The following is a 24020-nucleotide window of genomic DNA, read 5'->3' as shown; positions in this document are numbered from 1 at the left end:
AGTGATTCATGGAGAGACCTTCGTCTGGTCAGCTAACATTACTGCCAAGCAGCTGAAATATAGAGTGATATTGTGGTTTTAGCTGACGTGTGTCGCCTCACTGTTTTGAATGAATGAATGAATGAAAGACTTTATTTCGAACATATAATAAATAAAAACAGATACAAAATAATAACAAACAAAACAAGAGTTATAGTGTCCGAAAAGGAGTAGGTAGAAGAAAAACTTATATTACCCTACCCCTTTCTCACTTCTCCTCTATTAACTCATATATCATAGAATGATAATATAATATAATATAAAAACTATCCCAGATTTATTTACATCCTAAGTTGAATATATGAACAGCATCCCAAGTTTATTTACAACCCACAAATACATCCGGAGTTAAAAAGTTTATAACCAACCTTTAACACAACTCTTCTTCAACCATATACCTCCCAAAAATATCTTTCTTGTATAGCTTTTTAAATTGATTTATATTTGTGCTCCCCTTCAACCCATCACCTAACCCATTCCACAAATCCACCCCACAGACTGAAATACACATACTCTTCTTTTTTGTACGAACATAATGCTTTTTAAAATTAAATTTTCCTCTAAAATTATAACCCCCCTCCCTGTCACAAAACATTTTTTGAATATTGCCCGGAAGTGAATTATGTCTTGCTTTAAACATAATTATTGCGGTTTTAAATTTGACCAAATCCATAAATTTCAATGCATGTGACTTCAAAAACAGTGTGTTCGTGTGTTCCCTATATCCCACATTATTTACTATCCTGATTGCTCTCTTCTGTAGTATGCATAATGGTTGTAAGTTGCTTTTATAAGTGTTACCCCAAACTTCTACACAGTAATTCAGATATGGTGATACAAGTGAAGAATACAGAATGTGCAGTGATTTATGATCCAGTGTGTCTTGTTTTCCCTAAGACTGCTATGCTCTTTGCCAGCTTTGTTCTTACATAATTTATCTGAGGTTTCCAGCAGATTTTGTGGTCCAGTATTACACCCAGAAATGTATTTACATATTGAGCGATGCTCGTTCATGTCTATGTAGAGCGAGCAAGCGCGAACCCGACGCTGACTTTCGTTGACTTAACGGCCACAGGTGTCGCTGTTAACAAGCAATTCTGATTCTTACAAACAGTCCCTTTAATTGATACATGTGCACACATACTAATCATAGGTCAAAACAGCTAAAGCTAAATTTGGCTGAGTTATATAAAAGGCAGAAGTGGTAAAACAAAGAGCCGTTTGGGAGCCGAAAGATCCGGCTCTTCTTCTTGGTGAGCTGAGCCAAATGATCTGGCTCACTAAACAGAGCCGGAATTCCCATCACTTGAGTGTGGGGAACGCGGAAATCCGAGTTTTACGAGGATGACCTGAAGGCAGCATTCTCGTCTGCTCTGTGTACGTTGGATTACGACACATTCCTGTCATCCACATGTAAGAGGACACCGCTTCCTGGTGTGGACTCATAATAATGGGCTGAAGTAGACCTGTGCAAGTTCTCGGTGTGAGCTGTTCGGATTTAGATCACAAGTCTGCAGATACAGTGTAAGTATGGAAGCTGTTAAAATATGTTTTATTGGCTAAATACAAGAGGTGATGCTGATCAGTCTCACTGGATGGATACAATATGACACTCTGTGGAGGCAACTACATGTAGGAAATGTGTTTTTATTTATTAGAGCATGTTTTATTCTAGTTAAAATGTGTTTGCATGTGTATTTTACTGAGGAGTTAATACAGACTGGGATCAACTTTAAATCTTAGCATTAACACATTTCCTCCTTCCTCCTTGAGCTGCACCTTTTCTCTCTTGACTTACTATAAGAAGTAGTAAATAGAGACTAGTTGATTGCAACTTTACTGTCATACATCTGTTTAGTTTCATAATTTTTTATTTATTTATTTTTATTGTTATTTTTATTTCCTTGTATTTTATTTATCTTTTATTATCTTAAATAATAATAATAATATAATATACTTTTATTGCTTTCTTATTCAATGAACTTTTATATTGGTTGTTTTGGTTTGCATTAGTCTCTAAATCCATTTTTTAACATGCTACATTTTTGTCAATCGTCTGTACAGCACTTTGAATTGCATTTGACTTGTTTGAATGGTGCTATATAAATAAAGCTTGAAATATCTATTATTAAATATGGAAGCTGCTCAAATATGTTTGTTGGCTAAATACAGTGTCTAAGAAGAGGTGATGCTGATCAGTCTCACTGGATCGATACCATATGACACTCTGTGGAGGCAACTACATGCAGTAAATGTGTTTTTATTTATCAGAGCAACAGTTTTATTCTAGTTAAAATGTGTTTGCATGTTGGTGGGCTTTACTGAAAGGTTAATACAGACTGGGATCAACTTTAAATCTGAGCATTAACACATTTCCTCCTTCCTCCTTGAGCTGCACCTTTTCTCTCTTGACTTACTATAAGAAGTAGTAAATAGAGACTGGTTGATTGCAACTTTACTGTCATACATCTGTGTAGTTTCATAATTTTGTGGTTTTATTGTTTATACTTATTTTATTTATCATCATCATTATAAGGTTTATTTTACTATATTTTGTTTAATCAACATTTTATTGTTGATCATTATCTCTTTTATTCTATTTTATTAAATTTCATTATTTTAATACAATCGGCTTATTTTATGTAGTTTCATAATTTTATTTCATGAATTTATTTTTATTGTTATTTTTATTTCCTTGTATTTTATTTACCTTTTATTATCTTAAATACCCATCTTTTATTTTTTTCTTATTCAATTAACTTTTATATTGGTTGTTTTTGTGTGCATTAGTCTCTAAATCCATTTTTAATATTTTACATTTTTGTCATCGTCTGTACAGCACTTTGAATTGCATTTGACTTGTTTGAAAGGGCCTATATAAATAGAGCTTGATTGTTTAGTTGATCTACTTTTGTAAACATCTATTTGTTTACATGTAGTTTATGAGAGTCACTTTGCCTATATCAATAACTTCCACATGTTTACACAGGGATTAACTGAGCCACACATGGGCTTAAACTACTCAGTCTAAATATTTGTGCTACTCATGAATCTGCAGATTACTAACTCACTGTCTGTATTAATGCTTTATTTTACAGGTCCCAGGGCTTACAGGGGTCACAGGTCATAGGCTAATTATCTAATATTGCAAATTATAGCAATTTTCCTGGAAATAACCTACATAATGTGGTGCTAATTATAAAGAAAATTGAGACACTGTTCAGTTGATACACTTTCAGTTAATTCCAATTCATTAGAAGTATAACCAACAGTGCACAGCAGGCCAGTTGAACAATAGGGGTGTAAGAAAACATCTATACACTTAAAAACACTATCATTTTTTCAAATGGAAAAGTTTAATTCAAGAAGTAAAAGTTATGGAAAAGGGAATAAGGAATATGGAGGATGTTTTTAAGAAGAGATGGAGTCTAACAAAAGGAAAAATATAGCTACATGGGTTAACAAGCATGCACATATACATATGCTTGAAGGTGACCTGACATGTGAAGGAGGATGAATGTGTGTGCCCATGTAAATGATATTACTACATATCTGCGCTCCCCCCCTTTATTTTCTATTAACTATTTGTTTATTTAATTTATTATTATTACTTTCTTATTTTTGTATTATTATTGTTTCTTTTTTTTATTCTATTCTTTCTTTTTATTATTATTATTATTATTATTATTATTTATTTTCTTAATTTTATTTCAATTTTGAATGTTGAAGTTGTTTTCTCTAGTGTACTTAATGATTTCGTCTCTAAGCTAAACTACTTAAAATATTGTTTTATAAACTATTGTAATTCCGAACTGTAAATTCCATATATGAAAACAACCACGAAAAAAAGGTAAAAAATAAAGTATACAAAAAAAATTAAAAATAAAAACACTATCATTTTTAATCAATAATTTTTTGGCAAAGATTTGTGGCAGACAGTGGCTCAGATTGCACCCACGCTTCTGATTGCATAAAAACCTTTTTTTTCACTCAAATTTTATGTATATGGTGGCCTATTCTTCATAATATAGTTCTCCTAAAATTAAGTTTTAAAAAATCACAATATAACGCCTTGCTTACAGTATCGCAATATATTGAATCGTAACCCCTGTATCATGATATGTATCGTATCGCCAGATTTTTGCCAATACACAGCCCTAGTGAACATGCACAAATGTAAAAATGTGTCTACAATCCAGCATACAATTCAACATATATGGAGAATAAAGTTTCAAATAATAAATTAATAATGAGTGGAATATTTACTGGGTTTTAAACGGAGTAGGTATTTCAAGGAAATATACCTAATATCTGTCTGAATTCTGTCAAGATAACATATTTCTTTCCAGGAAACTCTCTTATTAGGAAATTACAGACCTGTAAAATGAAGCTGTTTGTAATAATTGCGACACTTCCCCAAGGGGTTTACTTGTTCCCATCTTCTTCTAATATACACTGTTATGTGTTTTACTTGCAAACAGGAACGGAAGAGACACCGTATTCAGTCTGAGGAATGTCAGACGTAAACAAATCTGCAGAGGATGGCGGCTCCTTCTCATCGAAGGTCATCAACATTGTGTTTATCACCCTGCTGTTGGACCTGCTGGGATTTACACTAATTCTTCCTCTACTGCCTTCCATTTTGGACCATTATGCACAAACTGGGGTTAGTTTTGTTTTGTTTATTTAAAAGCATTTAAAGATGATTCAACCAGCCTTACTTCCTCATTTGAGTTCCATTTGATTGCATGTAAATTAGAGAACTAATTATCACTTGTCACAATATTGTCACCGGTTTCAATCACCAGACTGGTTTGGAGCATATTGGTGCCAGACAGTAAGCTTTGTTCCCTTGACAATACAGTTATGCATCAGTTTCACCGGTGGAACCAGTATTTACTGTTTCCAACAGTACAAACTGATTCCACTGTGGTAAAAACAGATTTTGAGTTGGTGTATTATGGACAGATAATGTGCAGAATTTGATGCTTTGAATGAAAAAATGAAGCTTTGTATGAAGAATCTGTTCCATAAAAACCATAACCAACTCATGAGTGATTAGATTAGCAGTCATGTGTGAGTCTGCATGCTGACTCATGCTGAATCTTTACTAGTGTTGTCCCTGTGTGATGTTGTATTGTCTGTGTTCTGTCTTGTTGGACAGGATGGCGTGTATCAGTCTCTGCAGGGTGTTGTGGACTGGTTCAGGGAGGTCGTCGGGATTCCTATGGAAAAGAAATACAACAGTGTCCTGTTTGGAGGTATACTGGATTTATTTCACCTTCAATGTAGCTTATGTGGAGCTCTACGTTTCCCTTTTTGTGACACTATGACCAGTTACATTTTTAATAATGCAAATAAACTGCATGCATTTGTGTGCTCCTCAATTTGCCTTTCAGGTCTGATCGGGTCGCTGTTTTCTCTGCTGCAGTTCCTGGCGTCGCCTGTAACCGGGGCTCTGTCAGACCGCTATGGCAGGCGACCCTTGATGATGCTCACTACAGTGAGTAAAATGCCATAATACCCCACTTTCAAACATAAACCTCAGTATCCTTTCACACTGGAAGCCACTAGAGTTGCAGTTCACACTCCGTGCAGCTTTTACCATCATCAGCCCTGAATCATTCTGGTCTAATTGGGTGCCTTGTGTTCCAGTTAGGGCTGATGGCCTCCTATGCGGTCTGGGCCGTTTCCCGGAGCTTCAGCATGTTCCTTTTGTTTCGAGTAATTGGGGGCATTTGTAAGGGCAACGTCAGCCTCTGCACCGCCATCGTGGCCGACTTGCCTTCCCCGAAAGCACGGAACCGAGGAATGGTAGGCACAGGACTTTCTTTGGCCATAACAGGAAATGTATTGTTAAAATATGACATCTAAAAACACCATAATGTGATTGGATGCATGCATCTGACCCTCACATTTATTTGTTGTACATAAAGCCAGTTAATACCTTTTGTAAGACCTTCAGGCAAATGTACTAAATGTAAGAAAAATCTAACTTTAATTTGATCCCCGCCAGGCTATGATCGGCATCGCCTTCTCCCTGGGCTTCACTGTGGGGCCTCTGATGGGCGCCTACTTTGCCCTCAGCTCCAGGGAAACAGGAAATGTCTTCTTCCAGACTCCCGCTCTGCTCGCCTTGGCCTTCAGTGCTGCTGATCTGCTCTTTATTTGGCTCATGCTGCCAGAGACGCTCACAAATGATGTCAAGGTTGGCTATGGAAACATTCACACGCCCAACTGACAAACTGAATCACATACAGTTTTACTCAAGGGGCAGATGTATTTTTTGCAGCATGTTGAGCAAGAGTTAGATGAAAAGTTTTTCATACCACAGTTGGTAAATGCAAAGCTACACTACTTTTTGGCCAGGAGCAGTAAGGAAGTAATTAGGAATTAGGCCCTTTGGCACGCTGAAGCTGGGTGGAGCTATGCTGGGAATTACCTGAACTTGATTGCTACTTTTTCCTGAAACTCTATTATGAGCTAAGAACAGTGTACATTGTCCTGTCATAACAAGTGCTGTCAATCAAGTACAGTCTGTACACGCCCACACAAAAGAGGTATTATCGGTAACATACCTGTGTGGGTGGAATATGGGCGTGTAAGGGCTATAAAACATATACAATACAAATTACGGCTGGGCAAGATGACGATATATACTGTCAAAACTATATAAAAATGTCTATCGTATATATTTTTCTATATTGTTTTTATCGCGATATAGGTTAAGGCTATATTTATTTATTTTTTCTCTATAATTTCACTTAAAACGGTTATGTTCATTTTGCACTCAAGTTCTTAAAATGAGAAAATACTCCGTACTTTTCAATTGTATTTAATTCACACAGCAGTATACACAAAATAGACTTCATCATGTGGTTATTTCATATAGACTATTTATTTATGGTATTACCAGAAAACATGCAATATCGTGATATATATCGTTATCGAGATATGAAATGAACTATCGTGATAGAAGATGTTGGCTCTATCGCCCAGCCCTAATACAGTTTTGTTTTTTTTAAGTCTCTCTAGGTATATAAACAGTATGTGTATATGGATTTGTATATAAATAACTAAGTAGTATAAGTATTTTATTCTAATTTAAATATGTGTATATATGATCTATGTGTGTGTAGCATGAAGGAGCTGCAACTTCCATTTCATTTTGCAACTTTGTGTTGTAATATGACAAATAAATGAACCTTGCAACCTTGCAACATGCAAACTCACATAAAACTAAAATGACAGTAAAACATCCATTCAACACAATAATTAATGGTTAAAACATCATCACCACCACCCACTAATAGGTATATGTAAGACCATCGTGGTTAGGACTGGGCGATATGGGGAATGTCAAATATCACAATATTTTTGACCAGATATCTTGATATAGATAATAAGATGATATTGCAGGATTGACCGTTGGTGCTTTCACAAAATAGTCACACAATGAGATTTTATATAAATAATCATGAGTAATGTGGATATAATGACTAAGTGGGTAAAGGCAAATAATAGAACAGCTCGGTACGTTTTTTTTCACACTTTTTTCCCCTTAGTGGCTGAAAAAGTTTTTTCTCACAGCGACATTATTCTCTTTGACAGATGCATATGTAATTGTTCTTGTTTCATCCTAGGCTTCATCTTCGGGGTTCGGGAACTCCAGGGACCTTCTGAACCCATTATCTTTGTTCCATTTTTCAGCTGTTACCAGGACAAAAGATCCACCTCAAAAAGGAAGTGAGTGCTGCACACTTTATTCCTCTGTAAGGGAAGAGGCTTACACCCATTTGACCCATTCATAAAGCATGAATGACCTTTGGCCCCCTGATAGATAGAAGGTGGAAATGTCTTTACAGGAATACAGAAGCTTCAAGTGCTGGGCCTGGTTTATTTCTGCTACCTCTTCCTGTTCTCCGGTCTGGAGTTCACGCTGAGTTTTCTGACTCACCAACGCTTCCACTTCACAAGGTATGATAAGATAAAGCTGTGTACTCCATCAGTTACGGTTAGAACCCCTGGGATTTTTACAAGCATTTTTCTCTCACTAGTATGGACCAGGGAAAGATGTTCTTCTTCATCGGTGTCATCATGGCTTCGATCCAGGGAGGGTACGCTCGCAGAATCAAACCTGGGCAGCACATCAAGGCTGTTCAAGTGGTAGGAGCACCTTCTGTTTACATGACAGATAGCTGTACAGTGAAAAGACATGATGCACCAATTCACACTTGTCTTCTTTTTTTTTTAGGCAATCATAACATTAATCCCAGCGTTTATTCTCATCGGGCTCTGCTGGAATGTAACGATGCTTTACGTCGGCTTGGCGTTATACTCATTTGGTGAGCTCATTTTATATTGTATGTCGTGTTAAGATAAGTTAAACCCTTCATCGTACCCAGGAATGTGCAAAATTAAAGAAATATAACTGATGAACAATGGTTTAATGCATATGAGTAGAGTCACAACAGGAAATGACGCCAGTAAAAATTATACTACCAAACCACATAGCAAATTTGGAAGATTTCAAGTATTTAGTATCAACAGTGGAAATAGTGTCCTGAGTACTACAATTTGTTTTACAAAATATCCCCTTTAAGAATCAAGGGGATTAATCCACCAAAGCTGATGCACATGAGTCCATTAGAGTAAAACAAAACAATGAATGGTTAAACTACATTCAGCTTGTGCTGCAAATGATACTTTTTTGATCAAATTTTCAATGGTTTTTTTTAAGTATTCCAAATATTGATCAATTTCATGACTTTTTAAAACATAAAAAACAAAAATTATGAGCCTTGCATAAATGATTTGGTAAAAAATAATGAATCAGTAGAGCAGAAAATCTGGGAAATAGTAATAAAACATTAAAGAGTAAATTCAAACAAGATAAAATCAACGCATAAAGGAGAGAGCTTGACAATATAACAGTTTTAAATAGACAAGCTCTCTTCGTAATGCCTCTCAGGTCCTATGATATTATGCTATATGTCAAGTCACGTCACTTTTATTTATAAATCACAATATCACAAATTTGCTTTAGGGGATTTTTTAATCTGTAAAGAATACCACATTGTCTTAGAGACACTCGATTCACAAAAGGAAAAACTCCCCAAAAAAACCTTTTAAGGGGACAAAAATGGAAGAAATCTTTGGAACAGCGACAGAGGAGGGATCCCTCTTCTATAATGTGTAGATAGCAATAGACAAAAAAACAAAATACGACTGAATATATACTTTATGTTAATGTTGTAAATACATTTTAAACTTTATGTGACTGTGTGTTAACTACTCGAAGCAGCCATTGAGACAGCCATAATGTATCTCAAGAGATTCTGATTAAAGGTTAAATAAAAATAAAACATCACCAATGACACGTGAATTACAGTTTGTATGCAGCAGGATAATATCCACTGATGGTTTGAAAATGTACCTAAAACATGAAATATTATCTCAATCTAAAGAATGTATTTATTTATGTTAAATGCAATATAATCTGTGTTTACATTTTATGTAATTTATTTTTGATACAGCGGCTGCAGTAGTAGTTCCATGCCTGTCAACGCTTGTCTCTGACCACGGTGAGCCTAGTCTTTATTCATTCATATTTACGGAAACTCACAAACCACTCTGACAGTACTATAATATGCACACTGTGGACTTTCCTCCAGGGTCGGCCAGTCAGAAGGGCACAGTGATGGGGATCCTGCGTAGTTTGGGCGCTCTGGCCAGAGCACTGGGACCAGTTGTGGCATCCTCCGGTAAGAAGACAGGTGGCAGTAATGGCTCCAAATGCTTCTGAAAATTAACTCTTGAGAGAATACTATTTGAATACCACAGTTGCAGTGCCTTATTCTGAACATGAAATAGCATGGAAACTGGGCATATTTTACAGACTGATGTACTGTGTATAAATAACTTTGCTCTTTCCAGTGTACTCATTTTAATTTGTTTTCTTCACAGTTTACTGGATCTCTGGAGCTCAGATCTGTTTTCTCCTCACATCAGCCTCTTTCATTATTCCTCTGGCTCTACTGAGAACAGCCAGAAGGCTAAAGGATGAGTGAGAGACACAAAGTCTTGACAGAGATTCTGATATTTTACACTTTAAATGAATGTTATGATGTTTACATGTGCTGGGAAAACAAGCACTGACGTCTCACTGTGACACAAACACAAATAGGGGATATATGTTTTCTGCGCTGTTCGCCAAGGATCATTACATGAAACTAAATAATGCAAGAAGACGATGCACATGCCAGAAGAGAAGGGACGTTGTTGTACAAATGACGATGATGATGATGATGAAATGAGTGGACATAATGCCTTTTAATGTATGTGCACATGTAGACATGCATATTGTGAACTGTATGGGTTAGGGTGGGTTACACAAATAACATTTATGCTGATAGATATGATTTTATAATGCAGTATTTTATCAAGCACTCAGATTTTATATTTTACATTTTTTTTAGCTCACTTTAAAAAAAAAATGGGGATATTCTATTTTCTTGTTATTAAAAAAGAAAAAAGTTGACATCTGTGTCTGGAAATGAATTATTATCTTACTTAAAGGTTGAACAAAAAGGTTTTCAATAAACTTAATTGCAGTGAAGGAAAGTAACCAAGTACATTTACTCAAAAACCTTGATGTACTTGTACTTTGATGTAGTCTACTCTCTGTCTCATCCCTCTATTACAGAGAGACTGTCATTGATTTATTTTGGAACTGTCAATGTTTTGACATTTTTGGAGGGATCTGTCTGCTTTAGTAATTTCCAGAATGTGTCATGCCTTTTTTTCTAGGGCTGTTAATTGCTTAAAATATTTAATCGTGATTAATCGCATGATTAATATTGTCCAGAAACCCTCACAGGTACTGCATTTAGCATAAAAAAAATATGTTCAAATCAAAATATTCTGCATAAATTACACTTACTTATTATTATACCTGGTAGAAGATACAGGACCCCCAGGACTCTCACCAGCAGACTGAGAAACAGTTTTTTCCCCCAGGCCATCAGACTCTTAAACAGATAAATCATACAACATTCTCTCCCTCACAAAAGTGCAATAAACAAGTGCAATACATCAATCAATGCAATATGTGCAATATTAAAAAAAAATTAAAAATGCCTGTGCAATATTTTTATAGTATGCAACCTCTACTGCTCCCATATATATATATATATATATATATATTATACTGTAATAATATACTGTAATAATATACAGTATAATAATAAAGGAAGTACTTGGTATATGGTAACTATAGAAGCAAATATATATATATATATATATATATTTTTAAATATATATATGCTATATATATGTATATATATATGCTATATATTTGCTTCTATAGTTACCATATACCAAGTACTTCCTTTATTATTATACTGTATATTATTTGTAAATACACTATTATTTTTATTTTATTACTATTTTTTGCTATTTAACATACTGTTTTCTTAATGGAGCTTCCCAGCAAAAAGTATTTCACACGATTGTACTTGTATAACCGTGTGCCAATAAACATCTTCAATCTTGAATCTTGCCTTTTTCTTATGATGCTTTGAATATAATTTGCTGATAATACTTTGAGTGAAAATTTGAATGTAGGATTTTTACTTGTATCATAGTATTTTAAAATTCATGGCTGAATTTATTAAGAAATATCCATCAACGATGCACAAAATAAACTAAAATAGAGGTTACAACTGCCAGTTTAAGGCTGCTGGTACCAATGTTAAGTGAAATTGGAAGCCAAAACTTCCTATAACACCAAACACTCTATACAATATTATATGATATATTATATTATATTATTATTATTATTATATATTATTATTATTATTATATTATTTATATATATATTATATATAAATAATATAATATATATATACATAATATATATATTATATTAATTATTATATTATTATTATTATTATTATTATTATTATATTATATTATATTATATTATAATATTATATATATATTATATTATCTATACAATATTCAGAATCTAGTGATATAATATATATTACTCTACAGCATGTTCAAAGTACAATTTATTACAGTGTGTGCTGCTATCTACTGGCTACACTTGATGACACAGTATGTCACTGACCAAGAGACACATTACCACTGACCTAACAGACTCAACATCTAATAAACAGTTTGTATTTCATGATTCAGAAAGTTTCCCAAACATTACATGGTCCCTGTAATGCTTTTGGGAGGTTTAAAAGAAAAAAGCATGTATACAGCTCTGGAAAAAATTAAGAGACCACTTCAAAATTATCAGTTTCTCTGGTTTTACTATTTATTGGTATGTGTTTGAGTAAAATTAATTTTTTTGTTATATTCTATAAACTACTGACAACATTTCCCCCAAATGTCAGATAAAAATATTGTCATGTAGAGCATTTATTTGCAGAAAAATGACAACTGGTCAAAATAACAAAAAAGATGCAGTGTTTTCAGATCTGGAATAATGCAAAGAAAACAAGTTCATATTAATTTTTAAACACAATACTAATGTTTTAATTTAGGAAGAGTTCAGAAATCAATATTTGGTGGAATAACCTTGATTTACAATCACAGCTTCCATGCGTCTTGGCATGCTCTCCACCAGTCTTTCACATTGCTGTTGGGTGACTTTATGCCACTCCTGGCGCAAAAATTCAAGCAGCTCGGCTTTGTTTGAGGGCTTGTGACCATCCATCTTCCTCTTGATCACATTCCAGAGGTTTTCAATGGGATTCAGGTCTGGAGATTGGGCTGGCCATGACAGGGTCCTGATCTGGTGGTCCTTCATCCACACCTTCACTGACCTGGCTGTGTGGCATGGAGCATTGTCCTGCTGGAAAAAAAACACTCTTCAGAGTTTGGGAACATTGTCAGAGCCAACCAAATATTGATTTCTGAACTCTTGAAGTTAAAACATTAGTATCGTGTTGTTTAAAAATTAATATGAACTTGTTTTCTTTGCATTATTCGAGATCTGAAAACACTGCATCTTTTTTGTTATTTTGACCAGTTGTCATTTTCTGCAAATAAATGCTCTAAATGACAATATTTTTATTTGAAATTTGGGAGAAATGTTGTCAGTAGTTTATAGAATAAAACAAAAAATTGCATTTTACTCAAACACATACCAATAAATAGTAAAACCAGAGAAACTGATCATTTTGAAGTGGTCTCTTAATTTTTTCCAGAGCTGTATATTACTCTACAGCATGTTCAAAGTACAATTTATTACAGTGTGTGCTGCTATCTACTGGCTTTATTTGATGACACTGACCAACAGACACATTACCACTGACCTAACAGACTCAACATCTAATAAACAGTTTGTATTTCATGATTCAGAAAGTTTCCCAAACATTACATGGTCCCTGTAATGCTTTTGGGAGGTGTGGTGGCAGTTTCTGTTAAAACAAGACACAAACCAACGTAACAACTTGTCTTTCAGTGAATTTAATAAAAAGGCATACATTAATAACTAAAGCATCTGCAGATGGACTCACGAGCACAGCCACCTGTTGTGGACTGTGGCAAGTGAGCCCCGAATACAAAGAGTAGTCAGTATTTATACATTTAAAGCATAACATGAAGATAAGTGCAAAGAAGAAAGGAAGAGAAGGATAGAAAGTGTATCAATGCGTCAGCACACAGCAGACAACAGAGCATCACAAGACATGACAAGTATTTCAGCAATCTGTTGTTTGCAGTTACAGAGATCTAAAATGTCAGGTCACTGTCCTATGGTGACGAAGTTGAACATGTGAGGCCCTGAGATTATCTAAAGGTACAGTGTTAAACTGCAGATATGAAAATTGCCATTACATTCCTCCCTTTGAGCATTCTATGCTCACTTAATTAATTAACATATCTGATTACTACTAGCACCGTTGTAATACACAAAATCAAAGTGTGAAGATACTATGTGATTTTGATTTAAGTATATGAGAAAGAAGGAATTAAACTCAGACAATATCATCTTAAAATGGTGGCGTCCACCCTGGAGGTGGAAAAAGGTCAGGAATGCCTTTCTCCAGCTGTGGTGTATGTACATATTGTCCAACAGTAGATTTGATCAAAGAGGCAATCACAGCTTTAGCACAAGGAAAATGCATAATCAATTTAACAAGTCTGATGTACTCTGTAACACATATAAGATAATGAAAAAAAGAAATAAAAATAAAAAAGATAAAAAGATGGCCATGTGTTTTCTCCAGGTTTGGTCAGTTTGTCGGAGAAGTTGTGCAACAGGTCACTGTCCAATGGTGACGAAGTTGAACATGTGAGGCCCTGAGATTATCTAAAGGTACAGTGTTAAACTGCAGATATGAAAATTGCCATTACAGAGGTTTAACCCTCCTGTTGTCCTCGGGTCAAATTTGACCCATTTTCAAACTTCATTATATCATAAATATGAATTTATTTAATCTAATTTCCCCAAAATATCATTGATGGTTGCCTACTGTGGTCTTTGCAAAAATATTGACCACTACTTTCGTTGAATTGTGGGTGTTTTATTCAAATCTATAGCATCTGTGGTCTTCCCGAGTCAAAATTGACAGGAAGACCACAAGTGTCATTATGTGACAAACTAAAAGTTTACATATACCAGTATGTGATAATCCATCAACATTATGTTCCTCTGATAATAACTATAGTCAAAATAATTCATATCTGCATTTTTTTACTAAAGAAAATAGGTAACAGAAGGGTTAAAAGAAAGAAACATGTATATATCTAGCTGGTGGTGTTTGTAAAGTTGACTTGTTGTTACGTCACTGAGCCAGAAGAGGTCGCTGTAACCTCTCATCACAATGTAAACATCACCTGTTACAAGCAGGCTCAGCTAGCAGCTAGCAGCTAGTTAGCTTAGCTCCTGCTGCCTGTCTAACAGGTTGCTTTAGCTCTGAGAGACAAACACACTGTCGCGGCAGGAAGACACATGTAGCAGCAGTGTTTGACAACACACGGAAGATCCGGTACGCATGCGGAGATGTGACTGCACATAATAGTAAAACCTGAAGATGGAGAAGGTAGTTAAAGAACAGTAACTGTTGTTTTTAGCTCGCTAGATAGCCACTGATGCTAACGCAGGCTAGTAGTGAAGCTAGCTGCTAACTTTTAGCTGAATGTGTTATGATACTTAGAAGATAGAAGTTAACAGCTGTTTTTTACCACACTAATAATTCATAAACATTCATTTTGACACACTATGACTGTGTAATGTGAGCTAGCTTTGTGAGCTAACAAGTAGTTTAATCATTAACTGTGCTAGAAGTTAAAGTTAAGAGTAACACATTTCAGTCTAAAACGTGGATAAACTTGTTTTGTGTGTCAATACGTGGCTTCACTTGTACTCCAGTTTTGTACAAAGGTCGTTTTTATTTCAGCAGACTGTTTGGTGACAGACAGACTATCTTTACTTTCCCTCAGGAGAGCAACCTGTCATCTGCTGCTGTCCAGTCTAAACTACAGAGGAGACAGAGGAAGGAGCCTGCAGAGACACACACAGCCTCATCACCTCCTCTGATGCTACCTAATCCTCATGTGTCTGAGCAGAGTTTAACAGGGTAAGATCAAGAGATCAAGATTCACTTTATTGTCATTTCACTGAGTATTTGCATACACAGAAGGAAACTAAATTTTGTTTCTCCCAGCTCCCTTCAGTGCATTAAAAAGGATGGAATAAATAAGTATTAAAATGAACATACCTAAAAATAACAATAAAATAAGTAAACGTTTCAGACACAATTTCATACAATTTGCAGTCGTGTTTAGCAGCAGAGAAAAGTGCATTTGTGTCCATAGTAAAGTGCTGTTTGCATTAGGAGGATAATCAGGTTTTTGTTGTTTTAATCTTGATTGAAGTAATCACTTGACCGTATGGCCTGATGTCAAACCCCTTATTTGTGTGAACTTTTGTGAAGGAACCGGTCTTCAGGTCTGAGCCAAAAGCAGAATCCATCAAGTGGAGTGCCAGCAGCAGGAAGAGGAGGAGATGCTTCTTCAAGGAGTCTTCATGGCTACAGCAGCAGCCGCCGTGTTCGAGAGACCAGTGATGATTTCCCGCAGAGAGAACGGTCCTTATGGGATCCAAATGCAAAGGTTGATTTCATTTTTTTTAACCTTTATTTAACCAAGTTAGACCCATTGAGATTAAAAGAACAGAGCAGGCCAATTTACTTTGGAGTACAATATACAGTGATGAGTGAGGGCTCTACAGTTTGTAACAAACCTTAAAGCGCCATGATATACAGTATCCAACATATGGAGACAATGGACTGATGCATTCATGTAAAGCAGATCACCATAGTCAAGAACAGGCAAGAACGTCGCTTCAACCAGTTTTCGTTTGACACCAACAGAAAAACAAGACTTGTTTCTAAAATAAAAACCTAACTTCAATTTCAATTTTAAGCACCAGATAAGTAGATAAAACAAACTTTCTTCTTAAAATGTATTGTTGTGATTTATATCCATCTCCACAGACATCAAAAGACAACAACGGCTCTCCTGCTCAAGGAAGAGTTATGGGCAAGAACTCACTGGATGCACAGAAAAAAGGTAGTTATCACACATGGCATTAACTTTTTCCTCAATGAACCCTGGCACCTCAGCACATGGATCCCATCATTTTCCTGAACATAATTTAGCAGCTAATTTTCCTCATTTGTAATCATATTTTGCTTATAATTGCACTACAGGTTTCAGAAATGCCAGATCAGCCCCTAACTTTGCGGGGAAGTCAAAACCAGCACAGACAGACTCGGCCCCATTTGAAGTGAAGATGACCGATTTCCCAGAGTTAGCTGGTGGTTCGCTGGGCAAAGCAGGCCCTCCTCTGGTTCAGAGAGAGTGCTGGGGTCCACCTCCTCCATCCTCGAGCCGTCAAACGCAAACACCAGCATCTTCCTGGAGGGTGAGCCCACTGAAATATCATATGTGATATTGCACAGTTTGCATTGAATGCTTCATTAACGTAGAGTTATACTCTTGGTGCTATTGTAATTTTCTATTGAATAGTCTGTCAGGAGAGGATCCCCAACACGACCTGAACCCCAACAAATTGCCACTAATGCTAAACCAGATTCCTCTGCTGCTTCATCAGGTAGGTGAAATTCCCTGCGGTCAGCCTTTCAATGAGGATAAAGCAGTGTCAGTAATATTTCAGATTATTTATTCATGTGAACAGGTCAGCCGATGGTGACCTCCTGGGCTAATGTTGCCTCTCAGCCTCCAAAGAAACCTGTCCCTAAAGAGAAGACAATCGGCAGAAACAACATGCAGGTTAGATGATGTGTTTGATTTAGACTTTCAACATAATGGCTTCACTTCGACAGGGTATTAAAGTCTTATAAACATTGAATTCCTTAAACTTGAAGATTTGTTTTTCATTTTTGCGTCTCTTCAGACGGAGGAAGCGGCCGCACAGCAGGAAGAGGACACGCCGGGGAAGAAAAAACGTAAGAAAAAGAGGAAGTTTAAAGGTGCTTGGGAAGATGCAGAAGCTGAGTCAGAAGAGCCAGCGATGTATCAGGAGCCTCCAAAATTTGAGGTTAATAAAAACTTTTTATTTTCATTCAATTCAAAAGCAAAACCCATCATTTCTAAGTGTTGATTTGTTTTGTAAGTGTTGAATGGAAGATGATTTTTGTTGCCATGTTGTCTTCTCAGGACGAAGAGGAGTTTCCAGGCTTGACTCCTGCTCTGACTGTGACTGGTAGATTGAAAACAAGCAGCTATGCAGCAAAACTATGCAATGAGGTACATATTATCAGTCATTTCTCCTCCCAGATGTTTTCATATAATAATGTGTTTTTTCCTTTTTACTAAAATGCACATTACATAGGTGGAAAATACACATTTCAACATGTGGGTCAGGATTAAAATGATGTTGTCTTTTGTTTTCAGGAAAACCAAAGAGAAGGTGTTCAGCATCAACCTGCCGACCAAACTAAGGAAAAATCACTTGCAGCAAAAAGTCAGCCCACAGAGACGGCGAAGAAAGGACAGGTTTGTATTTTTCTCGTTCATTCACATTGTGTCTTTTGATATTATCCTGGAGATAACAGTAAAGACTGATTCTTGGTCTCCTGATTTTTTTTTTTAGAAAGCTGAAAAGGTGTCTGGGAAGAAAAGCAAAGTTCCTGTTCAGCTTGACATCGGAAACATGTTGGCCGCCCTGGAGAAGAAGCAATCTCAAAAAGCCAAGCAGGATGCCAAACCAGTCATTCTCTCAGGTGGGTTGCGGTCGGCATCTTGGTCTTTAATATATTGGCTTCCTAATTTCTCTCCCTTTCTTTGATGAAGATTATTTTAAGGTATATTTTGGTTGATTACAGTTGCATTTGAGGGACTATGCTTATTAATCTTGATCTGTTGGTGCAGGGTATGAAAACCTACCCCAGAATAAGTCTCTTTTTAAACAATTTCTTTGTAGTTGGTGGCGGACTACCCGTTGTCCACAAGCAACCATTAGCCCAGAAGAAGCCGCCCTGGCAGCAGGATAAAATTGCTCACAATCCCCTGGACTCCACCAGCCCTTTGGTGAAGAAAGGCAAGCAGAGAGAGGTGCCCAAAGCCAAGAAACCCACTCCTCTCAAGAAGGCAAGTCTAGAACAAACACAAATGCGCTACATTTTGTAAGAATGTATTTCAACCGTGCAGCCTTTGTTAGTTTATTTCTGTCTGATCCTCAGGTCATTTTGAAAGAAAGGGAGGAGAGGAAACAAAGACGTTTGCTGGAGGAGAGAGGGCTGCTGCCTGAAGACGAGTTCAAACCTGCTGCTGCTGATGATGATGATGCTGCAGCAGAAGAAGTAGAAGAAGAAGAAGAAGAAGAAGAAGAAGAGGAGAAGTGTGACACAAATGCTACAGGTCAGATCAAGCATGTGAATCAATAGATTAATATAAAGGAAATCTTTGATTATAGCTAATATTTGATCTGTATGTGGTGCTTCTGTAGCCTCAGATGAGGTTGGGAGTCCTGTAGAAGAACTCGATGATCAGTCAGAGTTTAACGGTACAAACCAGATGGTGATAGAGGGCGATGAGGAGGCAGAGAAAGACGAGATTGTGGAGCAGCAAACCATCTCACCTGTGCCCTGCCCACCCAGTCGACCCAAAATCCACAGCAGAAAGTTCAGAGAGTAAGAGTGTAAACTGTATACCCAGTCACAGAAGTTGTAATCTTTGTTGGTTGTCCAGAAATAAGAAAACATTTAATTTCACAGAATGTAATCGTTGTTTTTATCACATTTTTGTTGATTGGAAATGTATATGTCGTCGTACGTGTCAGCTATTGCAGCCAGATGCTGAGCAAAGACGTGGACGAGTGTGTGACAGATCTGCTGAAGACGCTGGTTCGTTTCCAGGACCGCCTGTACCAGAAGGACCCCATGAAGGCTCGCATGAAGAGGCGCATTGTGATGGGGCTCAGAGAGGTCCTGAAGCACCTCAAACTCAGGAAGGTCAAGTGTGTCGTCATCTCGCCCAACTGTGAACGCATCCAGTCCAAAGGTACTTGGTTCTTGTGAGAGCTTCACTGTGTGTGACATAAGGATATTTATTTAAAAGGAAAATCCGTAGCTCATTTACTCAGTTTTGTCCTTGTTCTGTGGACAAACTTCGGTTTTAGTGAAGGTTTTCTTCTTAAAAATCACGTGAAGGAGCTTTTTCTAGGCTTATAATTTTATGCATATGTTCAGAAGCCCAATCGTCATCTTGTCATACAGAGATGAATCCATCATAGAAGAGGTTGAGAATCTAGTTTCTGAATGAGAAATGTTTGTGCAGTCCATAATGCAGGTCAGACTTTGTCTTTTCTCAAAACAGGACCAGCTTTTATTTTTTTATTTTTCAAGGCACAGATGTGCAGCAGGTAAAAACACAGAGTTCTTAAAACTGTGATACTCACATTCATAGAAACATGTCCCCTTTCGCAGGAGGCCTGGATGAGGCTCTTTACACCATCATCGACACCTGTCGTGAGCAGGGGGTGCCGTTCGTGTTCGCCCTCTCCAGGAAAGCTCTGGGTCGCTGCGTCAATAAGGCGGTGCCTGTCAGCCTGGTGGGCATCTTCAACTACGACGGTGCACAGGTCAGGTTTATGTTCAGCAACAAACTAATCACTTGACATGAGCTCTAGTGTTATTTCATTAAGCATATCAATAAAAATATTTCAAACAAGCTGGAGAACTTTGTCTTTCTTACCCGCAGGACTTCTACCATAAGATGATCGAGTTGTCGTCTGAGGCCAGGAGAGCCTACGAGGAGATGGTGTTGAGCCTGGAACAGACAGGCGAGGCAGAGGCAGAGGAGGCAGCGAACGCTGAGGAAGAGCTGCAGATCAGCAGCCTGGCAGAGGAGGCTGAGTCCGGTCCTGACGCCACACAGCCAGAGGAACCAGAGTACAGTAAGTTACTGTCCTGACAAAATATTTGTGGTACCTGCTCTTGATAATAATCGGTGTGACACGGTAAAACTAAGTGAAAGCTGTAACTTTCTCTTTTTTGTATTTTTTCTTCCAGTAAAAATCTGGAAGAAAATGTTGGAGAAGGATTGCAACCACAAATTTCTGAACTTTGAGGAGCAGCTGAGCTCCATGCGCTTGGACAGTGTATGTACTGAAAACACTGATGAAGATGAGAAGAGTTGACAGTGGCGAACCCCTCCGTGCCTAAAAAAAAAAAAATGAACCCACTCGTGTGGATCACCAGCTTAGAAGAAACCAGGATGGACTTAATCCAACATGCAGATAACACAAGCTGCTCTGCTGAAGTGATTCTCAACCTGAGGATTTTGTCAGGAAATTAATCACATTGCTAAAGTTTACAATGAATTATAAATTACTTCTTTTTTTTGTGTTTGAGTTTAAGGATAATTGGACAAAGCTGTGTATTTTAAGAGTGTGTGTGGGTTATGACCTGGAGAGGTTTCATCACTGACTTATTAGGACCAAACCACTCACTTAAGAAATCCCACAATATGAACTTTCAACCATGTTGTCTGTGAACACGACTAGAGGATGTGTAGGGGTTTATGTACCGGATGTGTTTAGAATATCAACAGTACTAAGAAATGATCAGTGGTGACTTCCACCCCAGAGCCATTACGCTGCATTTTGTTTGGTATTTTGGCCTTTTTATTTGAAAGGGACAATAGAGAGATGTCAGGAAATGAAAACAGAGAGAAGGTGGATGACATGCAACAAAGTCCCCAGCCGAACTTTAAATGCGTGCGTTGCAATTACATGGTCAGTGTCTTATATGGGCCAATACGATTTTAAGCTTGTATCGCCCTTTGTAAAACTGTGGGGGAAAAAAAAAACTCAAGTTTGTGAATGTAGATAAGATTTGTAGTGATTGTAGAAAAAAAAATGTGAGAAACTCAAAGCACACAAACACCCAGCCTTTTGCTGTTAATGCAAGGCATTTTGCTGTTCATATACAAGAAAACAAAATACTAAACCAATTTATACGGACAAGAAATGTTTCAGTACTTGTGCCGCCAGACGTCAATTATACTGCGACTTTAAAAATAGCACTATTTAAGTTTTAGATTTCTTTGGTGGATTGCATTGTTGGATAATTGGTATGTACACGGATTTGTAGCTTTACTGTTACACACAGTCTGGGAAGTTTGAGTTTGAGTTTCACATGTTTTTTTCTTTGAATCTGCACTTGATTTTCACAAAACCACTTTCTTTGTGTAACCTTACTGTTGACATCATTTGCGACCAAATTTATTTACACATTCTCAACATTTTTACTACAAATCCTATACATTCACAAACTGCTTTTTCACAGGTTTACAAAGGGCGATAGACTTCTGAATTATTTCTAAACATCATTTCAAAAACCTTACTTGAGCCCAGTCTTAAACCCCCGTGACACATCTAGTGTTGAGTTTAGAGCTCTTCCTTTGCATAAGAAATTAAATCCTGTTTTTAATGTTTTTTTTATCCCGATTGCACTACATAGTAGAGCTTGTGTTTGTTTTATTTGTGTGGCACTACCAAAGTACTACACATTGTATGTAGTACTACCTGTGATTAGGTGTAAATGGTAGCATTTGATTTTCTCTTAATAGGAAGAAGAGTAAAATAATGTTATGAAACATCACCTGCTGTTGACCCACATAGTGACGAATAAGACACTATAAAATAGCATAATGATAAAACAGGACTTATTCCAGTAATCTAAAGTGCTAGGTGTCAATCATGTATTTTAAAAAAAGCAATAAATGACAACATTTGAAATGGGCAAATTAATCAACAGTCAGAGGACTGAGATTGTAAAGGAGAGAAGACGTATGATTGTGACCTCTGACGACTTGAGAAATTGCTCATATAAACATTTCAGTTGTGGAAAGGTGATGTAATGTCAGATGTCTTAGTGAATGTTTGTTGTAATGGGTTTGGGTTCATGCAACGTGCAACTGATAACATGCTGAATTATATCTTGGTACAATTCTACATGGAGAAGGAGGAAGATGGTTGTTGGGAAGTTGACAAGACGTTTTGACATGTTACAACAGGAAAAGCACGGGTGTAACAAACAGCATTAATCATTTCCTGCTATGATGAGTCAAAAAGTCTCTACACAGTCTTCAATTTCACATGAATCTTGCAGCAAAAGATTGACATTTTTGGGAAATTGGCTCATTCGCTTTCTGGTGGAGAGTTAAGATGAGAAGATGATACAAATAACTGTTTGCGGCCAAGAAATAGTTCCAAGAAAAATGCTCCCCGTAAAATGTTGAATTGTCGTTTTTCACTCTTTGGTTTTGGTACAGATCAAACAAATGAGATATAACTAGCATTAGGCGGATCATGTTACCTTCAGACTACGCCAGGCTAGCGGTTTCTCCCTGTTTCCCAGTCTTTGTGCTATAGTGCTTTAGACTGGCTATATTCTTATGTTTATCATAAAGAAATGTGATATAAGTATACATTTTCTCATCTAATTCTCCATTGGAAAGTGAATAAGTGTATTTCCCAAAACGTCAAACAGTTCCTTTAAATGCTCTACTATGAAATGGTTCAATAAGTTCTGAGGTAGTGAGAGACCAAACTGTGAAACTATAGGAATGAAGATTTGAAACAAAGTAAGAAAGAACCTGATGTTAAGCTATATTTTCTGATTTTGTTCTTTTATAAATCCTTGAATATAAACTCTGAATGTAAGAGGGAGATATAGACAAATTTCCTTGCAGAATGGAGATACAAACAATATTTTTTATGCATTAATAGTCAAATGGTTACGTTGTTGCATGTAAAATAGGAAATTAAAATCAGAGGACAATTTTGAGTTGAATTAATTAATTCTTTGTCAAGCAAAATGTCAATGTCAAGTGTCATTTGCATGAAGAGGACAAATGCTGTGTTTACTTTAAGTGAGTGTGGATCATTAATAAACGAGAGGAAGAGAAGTGGACCGAGTATCACAGACGAAAAATCAAACCATCTGGGATGTGGTCAGATTAACGTAAAGAAAAAAGGAAATAAAACAATTGAATATTTTTGTAATACATTTTAAATGATTATTTGTCAATAGATATTACAGTAAATAAATGACCTGAATAAAGAATCTTGGAAAATATTTTAGTTTTATCTGAAACTGTCAAATTACTCAAACATTTGGGGTTTATTTGGGAAAAAGAAAAGAAGAAACATCTTCCAAAAATGCATGTTTACCCATCAAGCCTCTGTTAAATTAAGGTTTAGAACTGCACTATGCAAAGTGCCATTCAACACCACACACAGTGCTTCAAATGTGCAACAACATTTTAAAATATTTTGTCTGCCATCTTTGTTGATATAAAACAAAAATACTAATTGATTAGATGCCACCTGTGTGAACACATTTGAAATCTCTTAAATCCATCAGCTACAAAATGATTTCTTTTTTTAATCCCTTGTATAATGTGATATAAAGTCGCCTCTGTAGACT

The 24020-nt window shown here is 36.5% G+C and overlaps 2 protein-coding genes across 2 annotated transcripts; both read left to right on the top strand.

The window, feature by feature from the left end:
* Positions 1 to 1407: 1407 nt before the first annotated feature.
* Positions 1408 to 10662, top strand: mfsd10 (major facilitator superfamily domain containing 10). Its single transcript, XM_037778684.1, has 13 exons — positions 1408 to 1563; positions 4521 to 4705; positions 5204 to 5300; positions 5439 to 5542; positions 5695 to 5853; positions 6056 to 6247; positions 7683 to 7785; positions 7905 to 8016; positions 8097 to 8205; positions 8294 to 8384; positions 9576 to 9623; positions 9714 to 9803; positions 10006 to 10662. The coding sequence occupies exons 2-13, from the start codon at positions 4553 to 4555 to the stop codon at positions 10107 to 10109; spliced, it is 1362 nt and encodes a 453-aa protein (XP_037634612.1). The 5' UTR covers positions 1408 to 1563; positions 4521 to 4552; the 3' UTR covers positions 10110 to 10662.
* Positions 10663 to 14904: 4242 nt separating this feature from the next.
* On the top strand, positions 14905 to 23669 carry LOC119493419 (selenocysteine insertion sequence-binding protein 2-like). Its single transcript, XM_037778675.1, has 18 exons — positions 14905 to 15101; positions 15502 to 15638; positions 15996 to 16173; positions 16557 to 16632; positions 16773 to 16987; positions 17092 to 17176; positions 17261 to 17355; positions 17480 to 17623; positions 17743 to 17832; positions 17980 to 18081; positions 18179 to 18308; positions 18509 to 18675; positions 18768 to 18945; positions 19034 to 19217; positions 19367 to 19587; positions 20013 to 20167; positions 20287 to 20482; positions 20598 to 23669. The coding sequence occupies exons 1-18, from the start codon at positions 15093 to 15095 to the stop codon at positions 20723 to 20725; spliced, it is 2490 nt and encodes an 829-aa protein (XP_037634603.1). The 5' UTR covers positions 14905 to 15092; the 3' UTR covers positions 20726 to 23669.
* Positions 23670 to 24020: the final 351 nt, after the last annotated feature.

Source organism: Sebastes umbrosus, chromosome 8 (genome assembly GCF_015220745.1).
Source record: "Sebastes umbrosus isolate fSebUmb1 chromosome 8, fSebUmb1.pri, whole genome shotgun sequence".
Lineage (NCBI taxonomy): Eukaryota > Metazoa > Chordata > Actinopteri > Perciformes > Sebastidae > Sebastes > Sebastes umbrosus.
Note: the sequence above shows the minus strand (reverse complement) of the source record. Positions and strands in the feature narration are given on the sequence as shown.